Source organism: Oncorhynchus nerka, linkage group LG15, assembly GCF_034236695.1.
Source record: "Oncorhynchus nerka isolate Pitt River linkage group LG15, Oner_Uvic_2.0, whole genome shotgun sequence".
Lineage (NCBI taxonomy): Eukaryota > Metazoa > Chordata > Actinopteri > Salmoniformes > Salmonidae > Oncorhynchus > Oncorhynchus nerka.
Genome location: NC_088410.1, coordinates 24,918,251 through 24,937,604, shown reverse-complemented (window position 1 = coordinate 24,937,604; position 19,354 = coordinate 24,918,251). Strand labels below are relative to the sequence as shown.

The following is a 19,354-nucleotide window of genomic DNA, read 5'->3' as shown; positions in this document are numbered from 1 at the left end:
GAGTCGCACACTACATATATAATGTATAGGGTAAATCATCAACATTTCGGCATCACTGTGCCTTCAGGGTAATGTCATGAATACTTGAACCAGGTTATGTAGACAAACAGTGCAATTAGTGCAACCAATCACAGGGGGGGTGAGGGTTGAGTCAATTATTAGAGTTAATTAGTATTAATTGAGGGAAACTGTTAAAAATCAATAGTTTATGGCATATTAAATATTAGGCTATTGTTATCATATGCAAGCAATTGAATATTGTCCATAATATTAGCATCAACATGCATTATTGTTTAATTCAATGTCACATATTTAATGGTTTCCTATTTAATTTATATTTGTTACATGTAGTCTTTTGGTTCAACCTTAATGCATAATAAGCATCAACAGGGGGAACATATTAGGTGTATGCTAATAAGTTGTAGAAAGAATATATCAATTCATAAAAAACTTGTTCACAAGATGGGTCTGAGAGCAAAGTAAATATTCAGACCACTAGGGGGCCAACGTTTTTAGATAGGATATCCAGTAAGCCTCCCTTAGTAGGATCTCCATGTTTACCTCCCCTCCTTGGTAGAGCAACATGCTCAATGCCTGTGTAGTTGAGGGAGCAGATTGGATGGTTAGCTTCAACAAAGTGAGCTGCTACTGGATAGTCAATGTTCTTACACCTGATTGAGCTGTGGTGTTCAGCTATACGTTGTTGCAATTGTCTTTTCGTTTTGTCCTACGTAGGCTTTTCCACATGAGAATATGTAAAAATAGCCTACATAAAAAGCCAACAAATAAAATCATTGCAGTGCGGAGGTAGAAAATATCATGATAAAAATCCAAATCCTATAAAACCACATTGGCCACGCATAGCTTGTCTGCAAGGAACTTCAAACCTTGTTCCGGAAGAAGCTTGTGCTAGCAAACTTGCATAAAATACTCTGGGCCCTCAGAGTTTCCGTCCCAGTGAACTCCAGACAGACACAGCTGTAGGCTATTTGTGCAAGAGATAAGAAGTAAATCAGGTAAGGATTTTCTACCGGATCAGAGCATGACATTTTTCCCCCATTTCATTCGGAGTGGTTATCGAAAGGAAGAGAGCTGGAAAGATTTTTCAAATAGGCTACGTTGAGGAACTATTGTCAGGACACCGATCCTGTAGAGGTTAATGATGCAAACTAAAAGATAAAAAGCGCCGGCAACAAGGAAAGCAGCCTCTGAGTGCAAGTTTTCCTGCTTGTTTATAGCCTCGCATAGTTCGTTAAGTTCCAGCGTGTTATTTTTCTTGTTCTGAGGTGGAATGTATACAACAGTCACGATAACAGCAGAGATTGATGATTGCGGTCGTCAATCTTATTATCAAGTGGCCAGTAGAATGGAGGGAAGAGGGGGCCAGTTTCCCCTTTGCCTTAATCGCGCAAATACTCCCCCTCTCGTCTCGAACGCCGGCGTTTTCACTTGGATACCCCGAAAATTGGGTCGGAATTACAGAGAGTCCAGGGCAGATTAGTCGAAGTTGAAGCTGGATTTGGCCTCTAAGTAACTGACGATCTGATGTTCAAAAGTTATTGTCGGTTTTAAGAACTGATAGCGGATACATTGTGAAAATAAAGTACAAATAAATGCCAAATTAGCCGAGTTGGGTTAGAGCTCGCAACCTGGAGGCCACACAGTAAGGCACCATCTGTGTGTTCAGTTAGCAACTACAGACAGTACACCGAAAAGCACAAGGAACAAAAAGTTAGACAACCAACACTGGCTCTCAAAACAAAAAGCAACAGCCAATATTTATATAACCCCAGATTTTCATATTCTACATTGACCAGGAAGAGGAGCCAATAATTTCTCTGACATGAGTACAAAATGCACTTTAAGAGAGCAAGTTTGTATTCGTGCCAACAGCATCCAGGCCTTCCAAAGCAACACAGAAAGCAGCAAGGCCTTAAACAGCAAGGCCTTAAAGTCTTGCCTTGTTATAACACCGAGGCAGAACAAGAAATTGAGGAGAAACTAGAGACTCCCCAAAGGCCTGGTTATCATACCAGGCTTCTCACAGGGATAATTCAGACTGGGAAGAGTCTACTACATATGGCCTTGGGAGGCAGAAGAAGAGAACCACAACCAAAACAATGTGGTTTTTTTTGGTTCTGGAATCTGTACCTGCCAGATTGGGTTTCTTCTGGCAGTGTTGGCTAACTGGCTAATATAGAGTCCCAGGGCCCTGTTCAACAGAAGAAAAAAATAATTGGGCAAATTCAGCACCTCGTCATTAGCCTCATTAGGGAGAGAACAAGAAACAACAAAACATGTTTCTCCTGGATTTGTAGCAGACATATTGGGTTCCCTCTATTCTCCAGAGCAGAGAACCCAAATTGACTAACAGAGAGCCCTGGATCCTGTCAGTAGGGCACACAATAGCAAAACATTTTGCAACGGTAAACTAGAATCTGGCCATTATTATTGGACAAATTCAAGTAGAACCTCCGCATTTCAGAATGTTTTAAAACGTTTTTGCCCAACTGAAGATGACCGAGACTGATGTGCCTGCTGCTGCCACTAGCCCTGGGAAAGCCCTGGGCAAGCCCTGGGGTAGGAGAAGAGGGAGTCTAGAACTAAAGGCAAGTATACATGAAAGTGACAGCTAAGTGAATAAATTGCTCGAAGCGGTGTAGAGAAGTATGAATGCATAACTATTAGGGAATACACCAACATGGCAAGACTGTTTGAGCATTAATAATAAAACCCTCAAATATATCTCAAAATGAATTTCTTACAGATTCAATACACAACCCCTCATAATAAGAGCTTAGCAACAGTTTACGTAGATTCTGTGAATTCTCAAAACAAGCCAATCCAAGCACCAGAATCACCTAAGAAAATACAACTCTATTTACTTTAGATCTGAGAAAAAGGAACAATTACTCTGAAGAGGAACGTTCGTGCTGATTATTTGGGTGGTGGGTAGCCGAAGGAAATGAGCTGGCAGAGACACGAAGAACCAACGACTTGGCATGCACAAGTGTTTGGCTTCATATGACACTTCAACCAGACAGCATACCAGGACAGACATAAATGAGAGGGAGGCTGGAGGGGAATTTTCCATTAAAGCCATGAAAGGGAAAATACAACTAGAGAATGAAGGGAAAGAAAGAGAAAGGATTGAGAGGGAAAGAGAAAAGGGGAGAGAGTGGGAAAGTAGCATTCGAGGTGTAGAACTGGAAATCCCCAGTGGCGTGACCAGATTAGGCAAAGATGCATGGTGTGACCGTTATGAGTGAAGGAGAGAGTCTGGCCTTTGTGTTACTTGGAGAGAAGTCAGATAGGATGAGTGGAGGGAGGGAGGAGTGATGGAGACAGGGGGAGAGAGAAACCCTGGCCTCAACGACCCAGCCATGGTGCTACTCCACACCGAGGATGTGTCCCCACCCTCCATTAGCCACAGTGCCAGACCTTCCCCCCCTCCAGTACTGACCCTGGCAGGACTTGCCGGCCTGGCAGTGGGTCATGTGGTTGAGGACATTCTTCATGGTGCGGCAGTGTGGCAGGGCGCAGGCCCGCACCTCCCCATTGGCTTGCTCGCGCCGCTGGCACTTGTGGGCGTGGAGCAGGAGCACCAGCTGCTGTTGGATCAGTTTGCGCTTCTCCGGGTCGGCCGTGGGGCCAGAGATGGATACACTGCCGGGCACAGGGACCATGCCCACCGAGGGCACCTGCTGCCCGGGCTGCTGCTGGAGCTGGAGGGGTGGAGGAAAGAGAGGGGGGACATGTTAAAGAACCTCTACCTCAAAATAATTGCACCTAACTACAGTGACATCAGAGGGTCCCAGGAACAATGCAAAGCCTTGACATTTGCATTTAACATAGAGAGAACAGGAAACACGTTTGAAAAAAAAAGTTGTGCACTCTTTAGGGAATAGGGTGCCAGACTAGGTGTGGACAGGAGGACTCACCAGGTTTGGCACGCTGGTGACGGCGGTAAGGGGTGCTGCCTTGTTCTGAAGCTGCTGGGGGTTCACCCCCTGCCCTGGCCCCCCCTGGCCATACTGACCACCAAACGGACTGCCACCGTTACTGCCCAGGCCCAACTGAAAGAACAAAAAGAGAGAGGAGAAGGAGAGAATGGGAGGGGAGAAAATGTCAGGAAGCATTTAAAAACACCGTCCATGCTAATAACTAAGTCGCTCTGGATAAGAACTTCAGTTAAAATGACCAAAATGTATCAAGTGTCAATTCCATTTCAACAAGCCAAGCACACAAACCCAAATCTCAAAACATGGAAAATGCTCCCAGCATCAATTTGTCTTCTCCAATTCTGCACCAATTTGTCAACAAGCAGATCTCCCAGTGAGGTCTATGCCAGTCACAGCTCGTACATGGTGCCATTATAGCTCTGCCAACTTGGTCCCACCACAACCCTGCTAGTGCCAACACAGCTCAGCCATAGCCCAACACCACAACCCTACTGCCAGAGTTTGAGCTGCAGGCTGAGGAGCCAGAGGGCCTTGGCTGCATCCCTCCTCTTCCTTCCCACTTTCTCCCTCAGTACCCCTTCATCTCTTCCTCTCCATCTACAATCACCCCAGCTATCTCTTTCCTAATTCCCCCTTCCACAGCATGGAGAAGCTAGACAGAGACCCCTACATCTCTCCCCCTCTGATCCCATGCAGCAGGCAGGCTTAGACCACGGCAGGTGGCAGAAACACCCTCCCTCCCTCAATCCATCCATCCCCTGGGGAACAGTCCCCCCCCAGGCCGTTGACAGCGCTCCAGCAGACCAGATAAAAAGGCCCAGCTGAGGCAACCAGAAACCAGCAGCTTAATTCAAACACACACACACACACACAGCTGAAGATAGATGGAGGTGGGTTGGGGCCTATCTTTCTGTCTCTCGCTGACACTCCACACAGACGAGCACTGAAGAAAAGTGCCCGCCGTGCACTCCAGACACTCCTCCTCATTCTGACACACTCCACACAGCAGCCAGCTCTGCTTTGAGCCTTGCCACTCCACTGCCAGACAAGAGCGACAGAGACACAGGAGTGTATTCAGCTTGTCTGGCCGTACACATAGATAACCTTATCCCTCCCTGTCTTCCCTAATCCCTCCCTGTCTTCCCTATTCCTCCTTTCACACGCACCCCCTTATTCTGCATCTGATGAAGTGATTTACTGCCCATGGCAGAGAGCCATGGAAAGAGGAAGATCACACACCCAGAAAGGAGATTTACAACCTAGCAAAATGCAGTCAACAGACCACAACAAAGACCATCACCATGAAGAGACACTTTCTCCATGCCTCTCTCTATCTCTCTGAAACAACTCAACTACAACCAATATGCTCTCGTTCAGTCTCTCTATCCCCTCTACCTCACACACCAAACTAATCACCACTGAGTTTCTCAATCTCACACCCATACCAAACTCCTACAGGTTCTCTCAGCGGACTGGTCTCCATGTAAACACACAACTATAAACAGTGTTAAGACCCCCTCTCTGTGTTGAGGTTACAGACAGGCAGTACCTCTCATTAGACAACAGAGACTGCAGAATGGATGGTTTCCTATTGGTTTTCTGTGAAACCACATAAGAGCAGTGTCACTGAGGCTTAGGTAAACAATCCCTAGCAATCTACACACACACTGTTATAATCAACTGGTAGAATCCCCTAAGGACAGTGATTGAGTAGAAGATGAGAATGTTAACTCAATATTAGTCCATAGCAGTTCGTCACAACTAGAATTCTAGTTCTAATTCTATGCACAGAGCTTGCAACGGAATAATGCTGCCAACGGATATCTAATGTCCTTAAAAAAAACAGACTCAAGCCAATAGGCAACCAGCTTGTCACATGTGCAGCCCATTGTACAAAAAGAGAGCAGTTATGAGTCTGCAGTGCTGTTGGTGGAGATGTTTTTAAATTGTCCTCCAAGGACACTGGCGAGCTGTTAGAAATGTATCATCCCGTTAGAAACAAAGACCAGGCGTTGTAACGAAAGGCTACGGAGGTTCTCACCTCTCATTAACTCATTGGGCAATTAAGCCAGTGAATTAAGCCAGTGAATTAAGCCCAGTAAAAACTTAAGCACTGGCTTGGTGTTTGACACAGAGGCAGCATCAGACATTGGTGTAGTAGAGCTGTACTAGGCACAGGGGAGGCTGGCTAAGTGGTTCCTGGTTCCAGATCTGTTTAGGGACCATAGAAAGGGGCAAGACAAGACCAACATATCTGGGACCAGGCTAAGGCTACTGCCACGTTCACGTCATGTCGGAGTGATCGGAGGAACGACATGTCTACTTGGAGAGTTCACGTGCTTTGAGCTCGGAAGGAACTATTTTTGTTGGCATTTTCAGTGGTGCGTGGCGTCAGAGTTAAGCAGGTGGGAAAGATCAGGGCCCAGAGTTCATACCAGAGTTTCCTAGTCGTAAATAATCAAATAAAAATGTTATTGGTCACATACAAATGGTTAGCAGATGTTATTGCGAGTGTAGCAAAATGCTTGTGCTTCTAGTTCCAACAGTGCAGCAATATCTAACAATTCCACAACAGCTACCAAATACACACAAATCTAAGTAAAGTAATGAATAGATACACCGCACAAAAGTTTGTCACTTAGAAATGTCTTTGTCATTAAAATATTATCAAATTGATAAGATATGCAGTGTAGACATTGTTAATGTTGTAAATGACTATTGTAGCTGGAAACGGCTGATTTTTTATGGAATATCTACATAGGCGTACAGAGACCCATTATCAGCAACCATTACTCCTGTGTTCCAATGGCACAGTGTGTTAGCTAATCCATGTTTATCATTTTAAAAAGGCTAATTGATCATTAGAAAAACAGTTTGCAATTATGTTAGCACAGCTGAAAACTGTTGTTCTGATTAAAGAAGCAATAAAACTGGCCTTCTTTAGAAAGGTTGAGTATCTGGTGCGTCAGCATTTGTGGGTTGGATTACAAGCTCAAAATGGCCCGAAACAAAGAACTTTCTTCTGAAACTCGTCAGTCTATCCTTGTTCTGAAAAATGAAGGCTATTCCATGCGAGAAATTGCCAAGAAACTGAAAATCCCATACAATGCTGTGTACTACTCCCTACACAGAACAGCGCAAACTGGCCCTAACCAGAATAGAAAGAGTGGGAGGCCACAGTGCACAACTGAGCAAGAGGACAAATACATTAGTATCTAGTTTAAGAAACAGACACCTCACAAGTCCTCAACTGGCAGCTTCATTAAATAATACCCACAAAACACCCGTCTCAACGTCAATGGTGAACAGGCGACTCCGGGATGCTGGCCTTTTAGGCAGAGTTGCATAGAAAAAGCCATATCTCAGACTGGCCAATAAGAAGAAAAGATTAAGATGGGCAAAAGTACCCAGACACTGGACAGAGGAACTCTGCCTAGAAGGCCAGCATCCCAGAGTCGCCTCTTCACTGTTGAAAGTTTTGTTTCTGGTCATTTTGAGCCTGTAAATCGAACCCACAAATGCTGATGCTCCAGATACTCAAATAGTCTTAAGGCCAGTTTTATTGCTTCTTTAAAATTAGAACAGTTTTCAGCTGTGCTAACATAATTGCAAAAGGGTTTTCCTAATGATCAGTTAGCATTTAAAAATTATAAACTTGCATTAGCTAACACAACGTGCCATTGGAACACAAGTGAAAGTCGCTGATAATGGGCCTCTGTACACCTATTTGTTTAATTTCTTTCACCTTTATTTAACCAGGTGGGCCAGCTGAGAACAAGTTCTCATTTACAACTGTGACCTGGCCAAGATAAAGCAAAGCAGTTCGACACATATAATACAGTTACACATGGAATAAAACATACAATCAATAATACAGTTACAGCATGGAAATAAAAAGAGAGGTAAGGCATAAATAGGCAATCAATAATAAACACTGTGGTAGAAAAAGATCTATATACAGCATGGCTGCAAAAGACCATGAGGTAGGATAAGAGAGGTAAGGCAATAAATAGGCCATGGTGGCAAAGTAATTACAATATAGCAATTAAACACTGGAATGGTAGAATGTGCAGAAGATGAATGTGCAAGTAGAGATACTGGGGTGCAAAGGAGCAAAATAAATAAATACAGTATGGGGATGAGGTAGATTGGATGAGCTATTTAAAGATGAGCTATGTACAGGTGCAGTGATGTGTAAGCTGCTCTGACAGCTGGTGCTTAAAGCTAGTGAGGGAGATGGGAATCTCCAGCTTCAGTGAATTTTGCAGTTCGTTCCAGTCAGTGACAGCAGAGAACTGGAAGGAGAGGCGGCCAAAAAAGAATTGGCTTTGGGGGTGACCAGTGAGATATACAGTGGGGCAAAAAACTATTTAGTCAGCCACCAATTGTGCAAGTTCTCCCACTTAAAAAGATGAGAGAGGCCTGTAATTTTCATCATAGGTACACTTCAACTATGGACAGACAAAATGAAAAAAAAAAATATCCAGGAAATCACATTGTAGGATTTTTAATGAATGTATTTGCAAATTATGTATTTGGTCAATAACAAAAGTTTCTCAATACTTTGTTATATACCTTTTGTTGGCAATGACAGAGGTCAAACGTTTTATGTAAGTCTTCACAAGGTTTTCACACACTGTTGCTGGTATTTTGGCCCATTCCCCAATGCAGATCTCCTCTAGAGCAGTGATGTTTTGGGGCTGTTGCTGGGCAACACGGACTTTCAACTCCCTACAAAGATTTTCTATGGGGTTGAGATCTGGAGACTGGCTAGGCCACTCCAGGACCTTGAAATGCTTCTTACGAAGCCACTCCTTCGTTGCCCGGGCAGTGTGTTTGGGATCATTGTCATGCTGAAAGACCCAGCCACATTTTATCTTCAATGCCCTTGCTGATGGAAGGAGGTTTTCACTCAAATCTCACGATACATGGCCCCATTTATCCTTTCCTTCACACGGCTTAGTCGTCCTGGTCCCTTTGCAGAAAAACAGCCCCAAAGCATGATGTTTCCACCCCCATGCTTCACAGTAGGTATGGTGTTCTTTGGATGAAACTCAGCATTCTTTGTCCTCCAAACACGACGAGTTGAGTTTTTACCAAAAAGTTATATTTTGGTTTCATCTGACCATATGACATTCTCCCAATCTTCTGGATCATCCAAATGCCCTCTAACAAACTTCAGACGGGCCTGGACATGTACTGACTTAACCTCTTCAACCTATGGGGGCGCTATGTCATTATTGGATAAAAAGACGTGCCCGTTTTAAGCGCAATATTTTGTCACGAAAAGATGCTCGACTATGCATGGAATTGACAGCCTTGGAAAGACAAAATTCTGACGTTTCCAAAACTGCAAAGATATTATCTGTGAGTGCCCCAGAACTAATGCTACAGGCGAAACCAAGATGAAGTTTCATACAGGAAATGCCCCAGATTCTGAAGGCGCTGTGTTCCAATGTCTCCTTATATGGCTGTGAATGCGCCAGGAATGAGCCTGCTCTGTGTGTCGTTTCTCCAAGGTGTCTGCAGCATTGTGACGTGTTTGTAGGCATATCATTGGAAGATTGGCCATAAGAGACTACATTTGCCAGGGGGCCGTCCGGTGTCCTTTTCTAAATCGGTGCGTAATTCCCAGCGGTAACCATTGTTCCTTGCGTTACAGAAGGAGACTCATACTTCCAGGAACGATACATCATTGAAGAGATATGTGAAAAACACCTTGAGGATTGGTTCTAAACAACGTTTGCCATGTTTCAGTTGATATTATGGAGTTAATTTGGAAAAAAGTTTGGCGTTTGGATAACTGAATTTGTTTTTTTGGGTAGCCAAACGGACCGATTTCTCCTGCACAAAAAATCTTTCAGGAAAAACTGAACATTTGCTATCTAACTGAGAGTCTCCTCATTGAAAACATCTTAAGTTCTTCAAAGGTAAATGATTTATTTAATGTTTTTGCTGGTTTTTGTGAAAATGAGGCCTGCTAATGCTAACGCTAAATGCTAAAGCTAAATGCTAGTTTGCTATGGTAGAGAAGCAGATCGAGGGAGATTATCAGTGGTCTTGTATGTCTTCCATTTCCTAATAATTGCTCCCACAGTTGATTTCTTCAAATGAAGCTGCTTACCTATTGCAGATTCAGTCTTCCCAGCCTGGTGCAGGTCTACAATTTTGTTTCTCGTGTCTTTTGACAGCTCTTTGGTCTTGGCCATAGTGGAGTTTGGGGTGTGACTGTTTGAAGTTGTGGACAGGTGTCTTTTATACTGATAAGTTCAAACAGGTGCAATTAATACAGGTAACGAGTGGAGGACAGAGGAGCCTCTTAAACCTCTTGGAACTACCGCTCCCGGATCCGGGAGAATTGTCATCAACTGACACTAATTAGCATGACGCAACAGACAAAAAATATTACTAGAAAATATTCATATTCATGAAATCACAAGTGAAATATATTGAAACACAGCTTAGCCTTTTGTTAATCACCCTGTCATCTCCGATTTTGAAATTATGCTTTACAGCCAAAGCAAGACAAGCATTTGGTTAAGTTTATCGATAGCCTAGCATAGCATTATGCCTAGCTAGCAGCAGGCAGCTTGGTCACGAAAATCAGAAAAGCAATCAAATTAAATCGTTTACCTTTGATGAGCTTCGAATATTTTCACTCACGAGACTCCCAGTTAAATAGCAAATGTTCCTTTTTCCCATAAAGATTATTTTTGTAGCCGAAATAGCTCTGTTTGTTCTTCAAGTTTGGCTGAGAAATCGACCGGAAATTGCGGTCACGACAATGCTGAAAAATATTCCAAATTAGATCCATAATAATCGACAGAAACATGGCAAACGTTTTTTATAGTCAATCTTCAAGGTGTTTTTCAAATATCTATTCGATAATATATCAACCGGGTCAGTTGGCTTCTTAGTAGGAGCGAAACAATCGACGCATTTGTCTATTACGCACAAATCACTCCGAGAGTCACCAGGTGACCACTTACGCAATGTTGTCGATCACGCTCATTTTTCAAAATAAAAGCCTGAAACTATGTCTTGTGACACTAGACACATTAGGGAAGCCATAGAAAAAGGAATCTGGTTGATATCCCTTTCACTGCTCAATAGGGACGCAGAGGTTTCTAAATAAGAGTCACTTCCTGATTGGATTTTTCTCAGGCTTTCGCCTGCAATATCAGTTCTGTTATACTCAATATACTCAGATAGAAAACACTATATTGCTAGCTAGCTGCTATCCTAAGCTGTCAATTATACGCATATTCTATTATCTGGTCCTGAAAAATAGCCCATTTACTTTGGGAATGTTATTTTTTTAAATGAAAATAGTGCCCCCTAGTTTCAAGAGAGCCAGAAATCTTGCTTGTTTGTAGGTGACCAAATACTTATTTTCCACCATAATTTGCAAATAAATTCATTAAAAATCCTACAATGTGATTTTCTGGATTTTTCCCCTCATTTTGTCTGTCATAGTTGAAGTGTACCTATGATGAAAATTACAGGCCTCTCTCATCCTTTTAAGTGGGAGAACTTGCACAATTGGTGGCTGACTAAATACTTTTTTTGCCCCACTGTACCTTCTGGAGTGTGTGCTGCTATGGTGACCAGTGAGCTGAGAGAAGGCTGGGCTTAACCTAGCAGAGACTTGTAGATGACCTGGAGCCAGTGGTTGTGGCGACGAGTATGAAGTGTACAGTGTACAGGTCGCAGTGGTGGGTGGTTGAATGTTGAAGGCTATTTTATAGATGACATCACCAAAGTCGAGGATTGGTAGGATGGTCAGTTTTACAAGGGTATGTTTGGCAGCATGAGTGATGGATGCAAGCCGATTCTAGATTTCATTTTGGATTGGAGATGTTTAATATGAGTCTGGAAGGAGTGTTTACAGTCTAACCAGACGCCTAGGTATTTGCAGTTGTCCACATATTCTAAGTCAGAACCGTCCAAAGTAGTGATGCTGGGCGGGCGGGCAGCGGTTGAAGAGCATGCATTTAGTGTTACTTGCATTTAAGAGCAGTTGGAGGACACAGAAAAAAAAGTTGTATGGCAGTTAACCCACTGTTCCTAGGCCGTCATTGAAAATAAGAATTTGTTCTTAACTGACTTGCCTAGTTAAATAAAGATTTAAAGAATAAAAAAATAAAAATTGAAGCTCATCTGGAGGTTAGTTGACAGTGTCCAAAGAAGGGCCAGAGGCATACAGAATGGTGTCCGTCTGCGTAGAGGCGGATCAAAGACTCACCAGCAGCAAGAGCGATGTCATTGATGAATACAGTTTGGGGTGTGAGAGAAGAGTCGGCCCGAGAACTGAACCCTGTGGAACCCCCATTGAGACTGCCAGAGGTCCGGACAACAGGCCCTCCGATTTGACATACTGAACTCTGTCAGAGAAGTAGCTGGTGAACCAGGTGAGGCAATCATTTGAGAAACCAAGGCTGTTGAGTCTGCCAATAAGAATGTTGTGATTGACAGAGTCAAAAGCCTTGGCCAGGTCAATGAATAGGGCTGCACAGTAATGTCTCTTATCGATGGCGGTGATATGGTTTAGGACCTTGAGCGTGGCTGGGGTGCACCCATGACCAGCTCTGAAACCAGATTGCATAGCAGAGAAGGTACGGTGGGATTCGAAATGGTCGGTAATCTGTATGTTAACTTGGCCTTGAAGACCTTAGAAAGGCAGGGTAGAATAGATATAGGTATGTAGCAGTTTGGGTCTAGAGTGTCTCCCCCTTTGAAAAAGGGGATGACCGTGGCAGCTTTCCAATCTATGGGAATCTCAGACGATACGAAAGAGAGGTTGAACAGGCTAGTAATGGGGGTTGCAACAATTTCAGCAGATAATTGCAGAAAGAGAGGGTCAAGACTGTCCAGGCCGGCTGATTTGTAAGGGTCCAGATTTCGCAGCTCTTTCAGAACATCAGCTATCTGGATTTGGGTGGAGAAGTAAAGGAGGTTTGGGCGAGTTGCTGTGGGGAGCGCAGGGCTATTGACTGGGGTAGGGGTAGCCAGATGGAAAGCATGGCAAGCCGTAGAGAAATGCTTATTGAAATTCTCAATTATAGTGGATTTATCGGTGGTAACAGTGTTTCCTAGCCTCAGTGCAGTGGGCAGCTGGGAGGAGGTGCTCTTATTCGCCATGGACTTTACAGTGTGTCCCAGAACTTTTTTTAAATTTGTGCTACAGAATGCAAATTTCTGCTTGAAAAAGCTAGCCTTGGCTATCCTAATTGCCTGTGTATATATTTGTTCCTAACTTCCCTGAAAAGTTGCACATCACGGGGGCTGTTCGATGCTAATGCAGAACGCCACAGGATGTTTTTGTGCTGGTCAAGGGCAGTCAGGTCTGGAGAAAACCAAGGGCTATATCTGTTCCTGGTTAAAAAACATTTTAATGATGCATGCTTATTTAAGATGGTGAGGAAGGCACTTTTCAAGAATAACCAGGAATCCTCTACAGATGGGATGAGGTCAATATCCTTCCTGGATACCCGGGCCAGGTCGATTAGAAAGGCCTGCTCGCTGAAGTGTTTAAGGGAGCGTTTGACAGTGATGCGGGGTGGTAGTTTGACCGCAGACCCATTACGGACGCGCAGGCAATGAGGCAGTGATCGCCGAGATCTTGGTTGAAAACAGCAGAGGTGTATTTGGAGAGCAAGTTGGTTCGGATGATATCTATGTGCCCGTGTTTACGGATTTGTGTTGTACCTGGTGGGTTCATTGATAATGTGTGTGAGATTGAGGGCATCAAGCTTAGATTGTAGGATGGCCGGTGTGTTAAGCATATCCCAGTTCAGGTCACCTAACAGTACGAACTCTGAAGATCGATGGGGGGCAAACAATTCACATGTGATGTCCAGGGCACAGCTGGGGGCAGAGGGTGGTCTATAGCAAGCAGCAACAGTGAGAGATGTGTTTCTGGAAAGATGGATTTTTAGAAGTAGAAGTTTGAATTGTTAGGGTACAGACCTGGATAGTAAGACAAAACTCTGCAGGCTCTCTGCAGCAGATTGCAACACCGCCCCCTTGGGCAGGTCTATCTTGTCGGAAAATGTTATAGTTGGACATTTCAGGGTTTTGGGTGGACTTCCTAAGCCAGGATTCAGACACGGCTAGGACATCCGGGTTAGCAGAGTGTGCTAAAGCAGAGCATACAACAAACTTCGGGAGGAGGATTCTAATGTTAACATGCATGAAGCCAAGGCTTTTACGGTTACAGAAGTCAACAAATGAGAGCACCTGGGGAGTAGGAGTGGAGCTAGGTACTGTAGGGCCTGGATAAACCTCTACATCACCAGAGGAACAGAGGAGTAGAAGGAGGGTACGACTAAAGGCTATCAGGACTGGTTGTTTAGTGCGTTCAGAGCAGAGAGTAAAAGGAGCAGGTTTCTGGGTGTGAGAGAATAGATTCAAGGCATAATGTACAGACAGGAGTATGGTAGGATGTGAGGACATTGGAGGTAAACCTAGGCATTGAGTAATGATGAGAGATATATTGTCTCAAGAGATGTTTTAACCAGGTGATGTCACCTCATATGTGGGAGGTGGAACTAAATGGTAGGTTAAGGCATATAGAGCAGGGCTAGCAGCTCTACAGTGAAATAAGACAATAATCACTAACCGGGACAGTAATGGACAAGGCATATTGATATTAGTGAGGCATGCGTAGCAGGGTGATCAATAGTGGTTGGGCTGGCTGGAGACATGGCGATTCGGACAGCTAGCAGACCGGGGCTAGCAAGCTAGCAGAAGGGCCTTAGAGGGACACCTCGATGGAGCAAAGTCTGTTTTGGACATTGATAGACCAGTAGTGATGGATTAGTAGGGTTCCGAGTAGCAGAGGGGTCAAAGTCCAATTGGCAAAATTGGTATAGTGGCCCAGGAAATTGGCCAATGTATCTATACAGCTAACAGTCCAATATGCTTTAGACAGCTAGCGGGATGCGGCTGCCGGATGGGCATTCAGGGGTGGTCGCGATGTAGAGGCCAGTGGAGTACCCCCTCGAGCAGATTACGTCGTAGTCCAGTCGTGAAGGATCAGCGGGGAAGGGGTCTGGGTATTGTAGCCCAGGAGTGGCTGATGGGCCTCTTTAGCTAGCCGGGAGAAAGGGCCTAGCATGGGCTAGCTCCAGGCTAATTGGTGCTTGCTTCGGGACCGACATTAGCCAGCACTCAGATAGCAGCTAGCTAGCTGCAAAGATCCAGGTGAAAATGTCCAGAGTATGCGGTAGGAATCCGGGGATATGGAGAGAAAATAGGTCTGGTATGCTCTGGTTTGAGTCGCGTTGTACAAACTGCCGAGAGCTTTCCGAGCTAAAGGTTAGCTGATGACCGCTAGCAGTGGTTAGCTGACTACTAGCTGGTAGCTAGTGAGCTGGCTAGCTTCTGTTGGGGGATTTTGGATTCAAGGTGAATAATACTTTAGAAAAAAAATAGATCCGCACCACATTGAGTGAGGCGGCGCTGGGTTGCAGAGTGTTTAGAAGTTGAGTTTTTGAAAAAAATATTTAAAAAGATATGCGAAGAAAAATATATATACACGGGACACGCCGATTTCAAAAGACGTCTGACTACAGCCGGAAATCTGCCGTTTCCGGGTATAGTAGTCATTTACAGCATTAACAATGTCTACATTGTTAATGCTGATCAATTTGATGTTATTTTAAAAATGGACAAAACATGTGTTTCTCTTTCACAAACAAGGACATTTCTAAGTGACCCCAAACTTTTGAATGGTAGTGTACATATAAATACGGATGAGCAATGACCGAGCGGCACAGGCACGATGCAATAGATTGTATAATATACAGTATTTACATATGAGATGAGTAATGTAAGATGTGTAAACACTATTAAAGTGGCATTATTAAAGTGACTAGTGATCCAGTTATTAAAGTTGTATGTGGGCAGCAGCCTCTCTGTTAATGACGGGCTGTTTAACGGTCTGATGGCCTTGAGATAGAAGCTGTTTTTCAGTCTCTCGGTCCCAGCCTTGATGCACCTGTACTGACCTCGCCTTCTGGATGGTAGCGGAGTGGCTCGGGTGGTTGATGTCCTTGATGATCTTTTTGGCCTTCATGTGACATGGGGTGCTGTAGGTGCCCTGGAGGGCCGGAAGTTTGCCCCCGGTGATGGGTCGTGCTGACCGCACCACCCTCTGGAGAGCCCTGCGGTTGTGGGTGGTGCAGTTGCCATATCAGGCGGTGATACAGCCCGACAGGATAATCTCAATTGTGCATCTGTAAAAGTTTGTGAGGGCTTTAGGTTAAATTTCTTCGGCCTCCTGAGGTTGAAGTGGCACTGTTGCGCCTTCACCACACTGTGTGGGTGGACCATTTCAGTTTGTCTGCGATGTGTACGCCAAGGAACTTCAAACTTTCCACCTTCTCCACTGCTGTCCCGTCGATGTGGATAGAGAGGTGCGCCCTCTGCTGTTTCCTGAAGTCCACGATCACATCCTTTGTTTTGTTGACGTTGAGTGAGAGGTTGTTATCCTGACACCACACTCCCGAGTGCCCTCACCTCCTCCCCCAGGCTGTCTCGTTGTGGTTGGTAATCAAGCCTACTACTGTTGTGTCGTCTGCAAACTTGATGATTGAGATGGAGGCGTGCATGGCCACGCATGTCATGGGTGAACAGGGAGTACATGAGGGGGCTGAGCATGCAAGCTTGTGGGGCCCCAGTGTTGAGTATCAGCGAAGTGGAGATGTTTCCTACCTTCACCACTTGGGTGCAGCCCGTCAGGAAGTCCAGGCCCCAATTGCACAGGGCGGCGTTGAGACCCAGGGCCTCAAGCTTAATGATGAGCTTGGAGGGCACTATGGTGTTGAATGCTGAGCTGTAGTCAATGAACAGCATTCTTACATAAGTATTCCTCTTGTCCAGATGGGATAGGGCAGTGTGTAGTGTGATGGCGATTACATTGTCTGTGGACCTATTGAGGCGGTAGGCAAATTGAAGTGGGTCTAGGGTGACAGGTAAGGTGGAGGTGATATGATCCTTGACTAGTCTCTCAAAGCACTTCATGATGAGAGAAGTGAGTGCTACGGGGCAGTGGTAACTGAAGTAAATGACTATTGTCTTCTTGGGTACAGGAACAATGTTGGCCATCTTGAAGCATGTGGGGACAGAAGACTGGGGCAGGGAGAGATTGAATGTGTCCGTAAACACACCAGCCAGCTGGTTCGCACACGCTCTGAGGACGCGGATAGGGATGCCGTCTGGGCATTACGAGTTGGTGGGACATTCACATGCATTTTTCCCAGTAAAAGGGTTGTATTTCCGAGTTCCCAACATGACCGCAACATATGTGACATGATTCTTTCTTAATGGTTCGGCCCATGCAGAGGGCATTTATTAGTTTCCGATTTAGTACCCAGCAGTATCAGAGAGCTATCACCCAATCAGGATGGATCTGTTCTACACAGTGCCATTGTAACTAGCACCAAAGCTGAGAATTCATGGATGATCCTGTACAAATTATGATTCAACACACAAAGAAGAGCTATAAAGAGATATCGCTACTCTCTGACCATTTGGCACATTTAAGACCTGTCTTTCTGTCACAGACAGACATTTCATACATGCCTCTCTATGATTAAGAGTGTAGTTTGTGTGTGTAGTGTAGTTTGTGTGAGTCTCTCAGCCCTGTGACTCACCTTGTTCATGTTGCCCGCCTGCTGGGCGGCGGCGGCAACGTTCAGGGTGGCAGCGCCCACCTGTGGCCCACCCTGCTGTGTGAGGGTCTCTGCCAGCGAGCTGCCCACTCCTCCTCCTGGTGCCGCCTGCATGGCCTGGTACTGACCCCGGCCTCGTCCACCTCCAGGACCCAGCCCCAGGCCTCCGTTTATCACCTGGCCCGGCTGGTGCTGCCCACCCTGACCTAACATCCCGGCATGGCCCCCCAGAGACTGGTTGAAGTTCTGTCCGGTCCCCGCTTTCGGCGACCCTTGACCCAAGGAGCTCTTCCCGTGTGCTGCACCCAACTGACCCCCAATGCCACTGGGCTGAGTTCCTCCTCCAGCACCCCCGATGAGACCAGAGGCACTACCCACCCGGAGGAGTTCTGACAGCTGCTTGTGCTTGGCCACTGCGTCCGGGACCTTGGAGCCCAGAGGTCCAGGACCCCCAGGGTTGACGTTACCCCCATTGGAGGGCATTCCGCCCCCCGTCATACCCCCCAGGCCAGAGCCTCCGTTGGGGATCAGCTCGTCTGGCAGGTCGTTCTCCAGGTCGTCCCATGATAAGGAGCCTAGATCCACTGTAGAAGAGGAAGAGTTAATAATATGGATTGATATCATGAAAATTCATGGGCTGATATTCCTGTCTGTGTAAGTGCCATTGAAGTACAGTTTCAGCCAGCCTATCGCAGACCTGCAAATCCTAAATCATTTTTATGAGAACAACTTCAGCGCAGTGGTGGCACCCCCGGGCCCCGCGACACCACACTGCTCAAATCATAGGCAAATGCACTGTTTTTGTCTAATAATGTGGCAGAAGACTGCCGCAGAAGGAATGGTAGGCTATAGACTTAATGGTACCTGGTAATTGGCTGCACTTCAGGAGCTAACTAGAAATACATTTAAATGCACTGTCAGGGCTCTCACCAGGATTTTCTGACAAGGTGGTGCTGATGTAGGCCTAAGGTTGGGTAGGGTATAGGTTCAGCGCATGTCAGTCAACTTCCCCTTAGGAAGTTGGAGCATTTAGCATTTTTGAAAAACCTGTAACTGCCATTTCCTGAAACTAAGAGTCTTAAATTATATCCAACACAGAAGTACTGCTTTTATGTGCATAGTCTAGTGAAAAAGTAAACTGGCTTCATTTTGTTTGGGGAGAAAATTCTAAATGATTAAATCACTGGAAGCAATGTAGTAGCTTACTGTATGCTATTTGGAATATGAAACAACTGAAGTAGCCCTATATGAGTTAGTTTCACATCTACATCCCGACTTAGTCCATCAAGTTAGGTCTGATTACTAGGCAACCGTTCATTCAACATGCCTGGTTATTGGCGAACTAACTATTATGACATTAGTATCACACTACTATGGTTGACACACATCAAGAGAACAGATCAACAACTGATTCATTAACATAGGTCTACTAGTCTTTAACAGTATACCGTAACTTTGTTAAGGACGGACCGGTATTTGCGGAACAGCTCTCTGCCACGTCTGTTTCCATCCACGCAGCGGCGAAAAACTCAACTACCGCAACACCACACGTTTCCTTTCGCGAACATGCACTCCTGCATACAACCGTTGAGATCACAGCATGTCCGGGAAAGAAAGTGTTCTTGCCTAGTTGTCTAAACACTGTAGCTAACTACGAAAGTGGTTGACAAACAATTTTGGGTAAAATAGCAAACAGTTCGTTCTCCATTTTCCCTA

The 19,354-nt window shown here is 45.1% G+C and overlaps 1 protein-coding gene and 1 long non-coding RNA gene across 2 annotated transcripts in view; one reads left to right on the top strand and one right to left on the bottom strand.

The window, feature by feature from the left end:
* Positions 1–19,354, top strand: part of LOC135560148 (uncharacterized) — a 630,141-nt gene that overhangs the window by 17,443 nt on the left and 593,344 nt on the right. The gene's annotated exons all lie outside the window — the stretch shown is intronic.
* Positions 1–19,354, bottom strand: part of crebbpa (CREB binding protein a) — a 70,414-nt gene that overhangs the window by 33,882 nt on the left and 17,178 nt on the right. Inside the window, 3 exon segments of the mRNA XM_065001338.1 lie at positions 3,464–3,725; positions 3,942–4,076; positions 17,621–18,222. Coding sequence (XP_064857410.1) covers positions 3,464–3,725; positions 3,942–4,076; positions 17,621–18,222 — 999 coding nt within the window.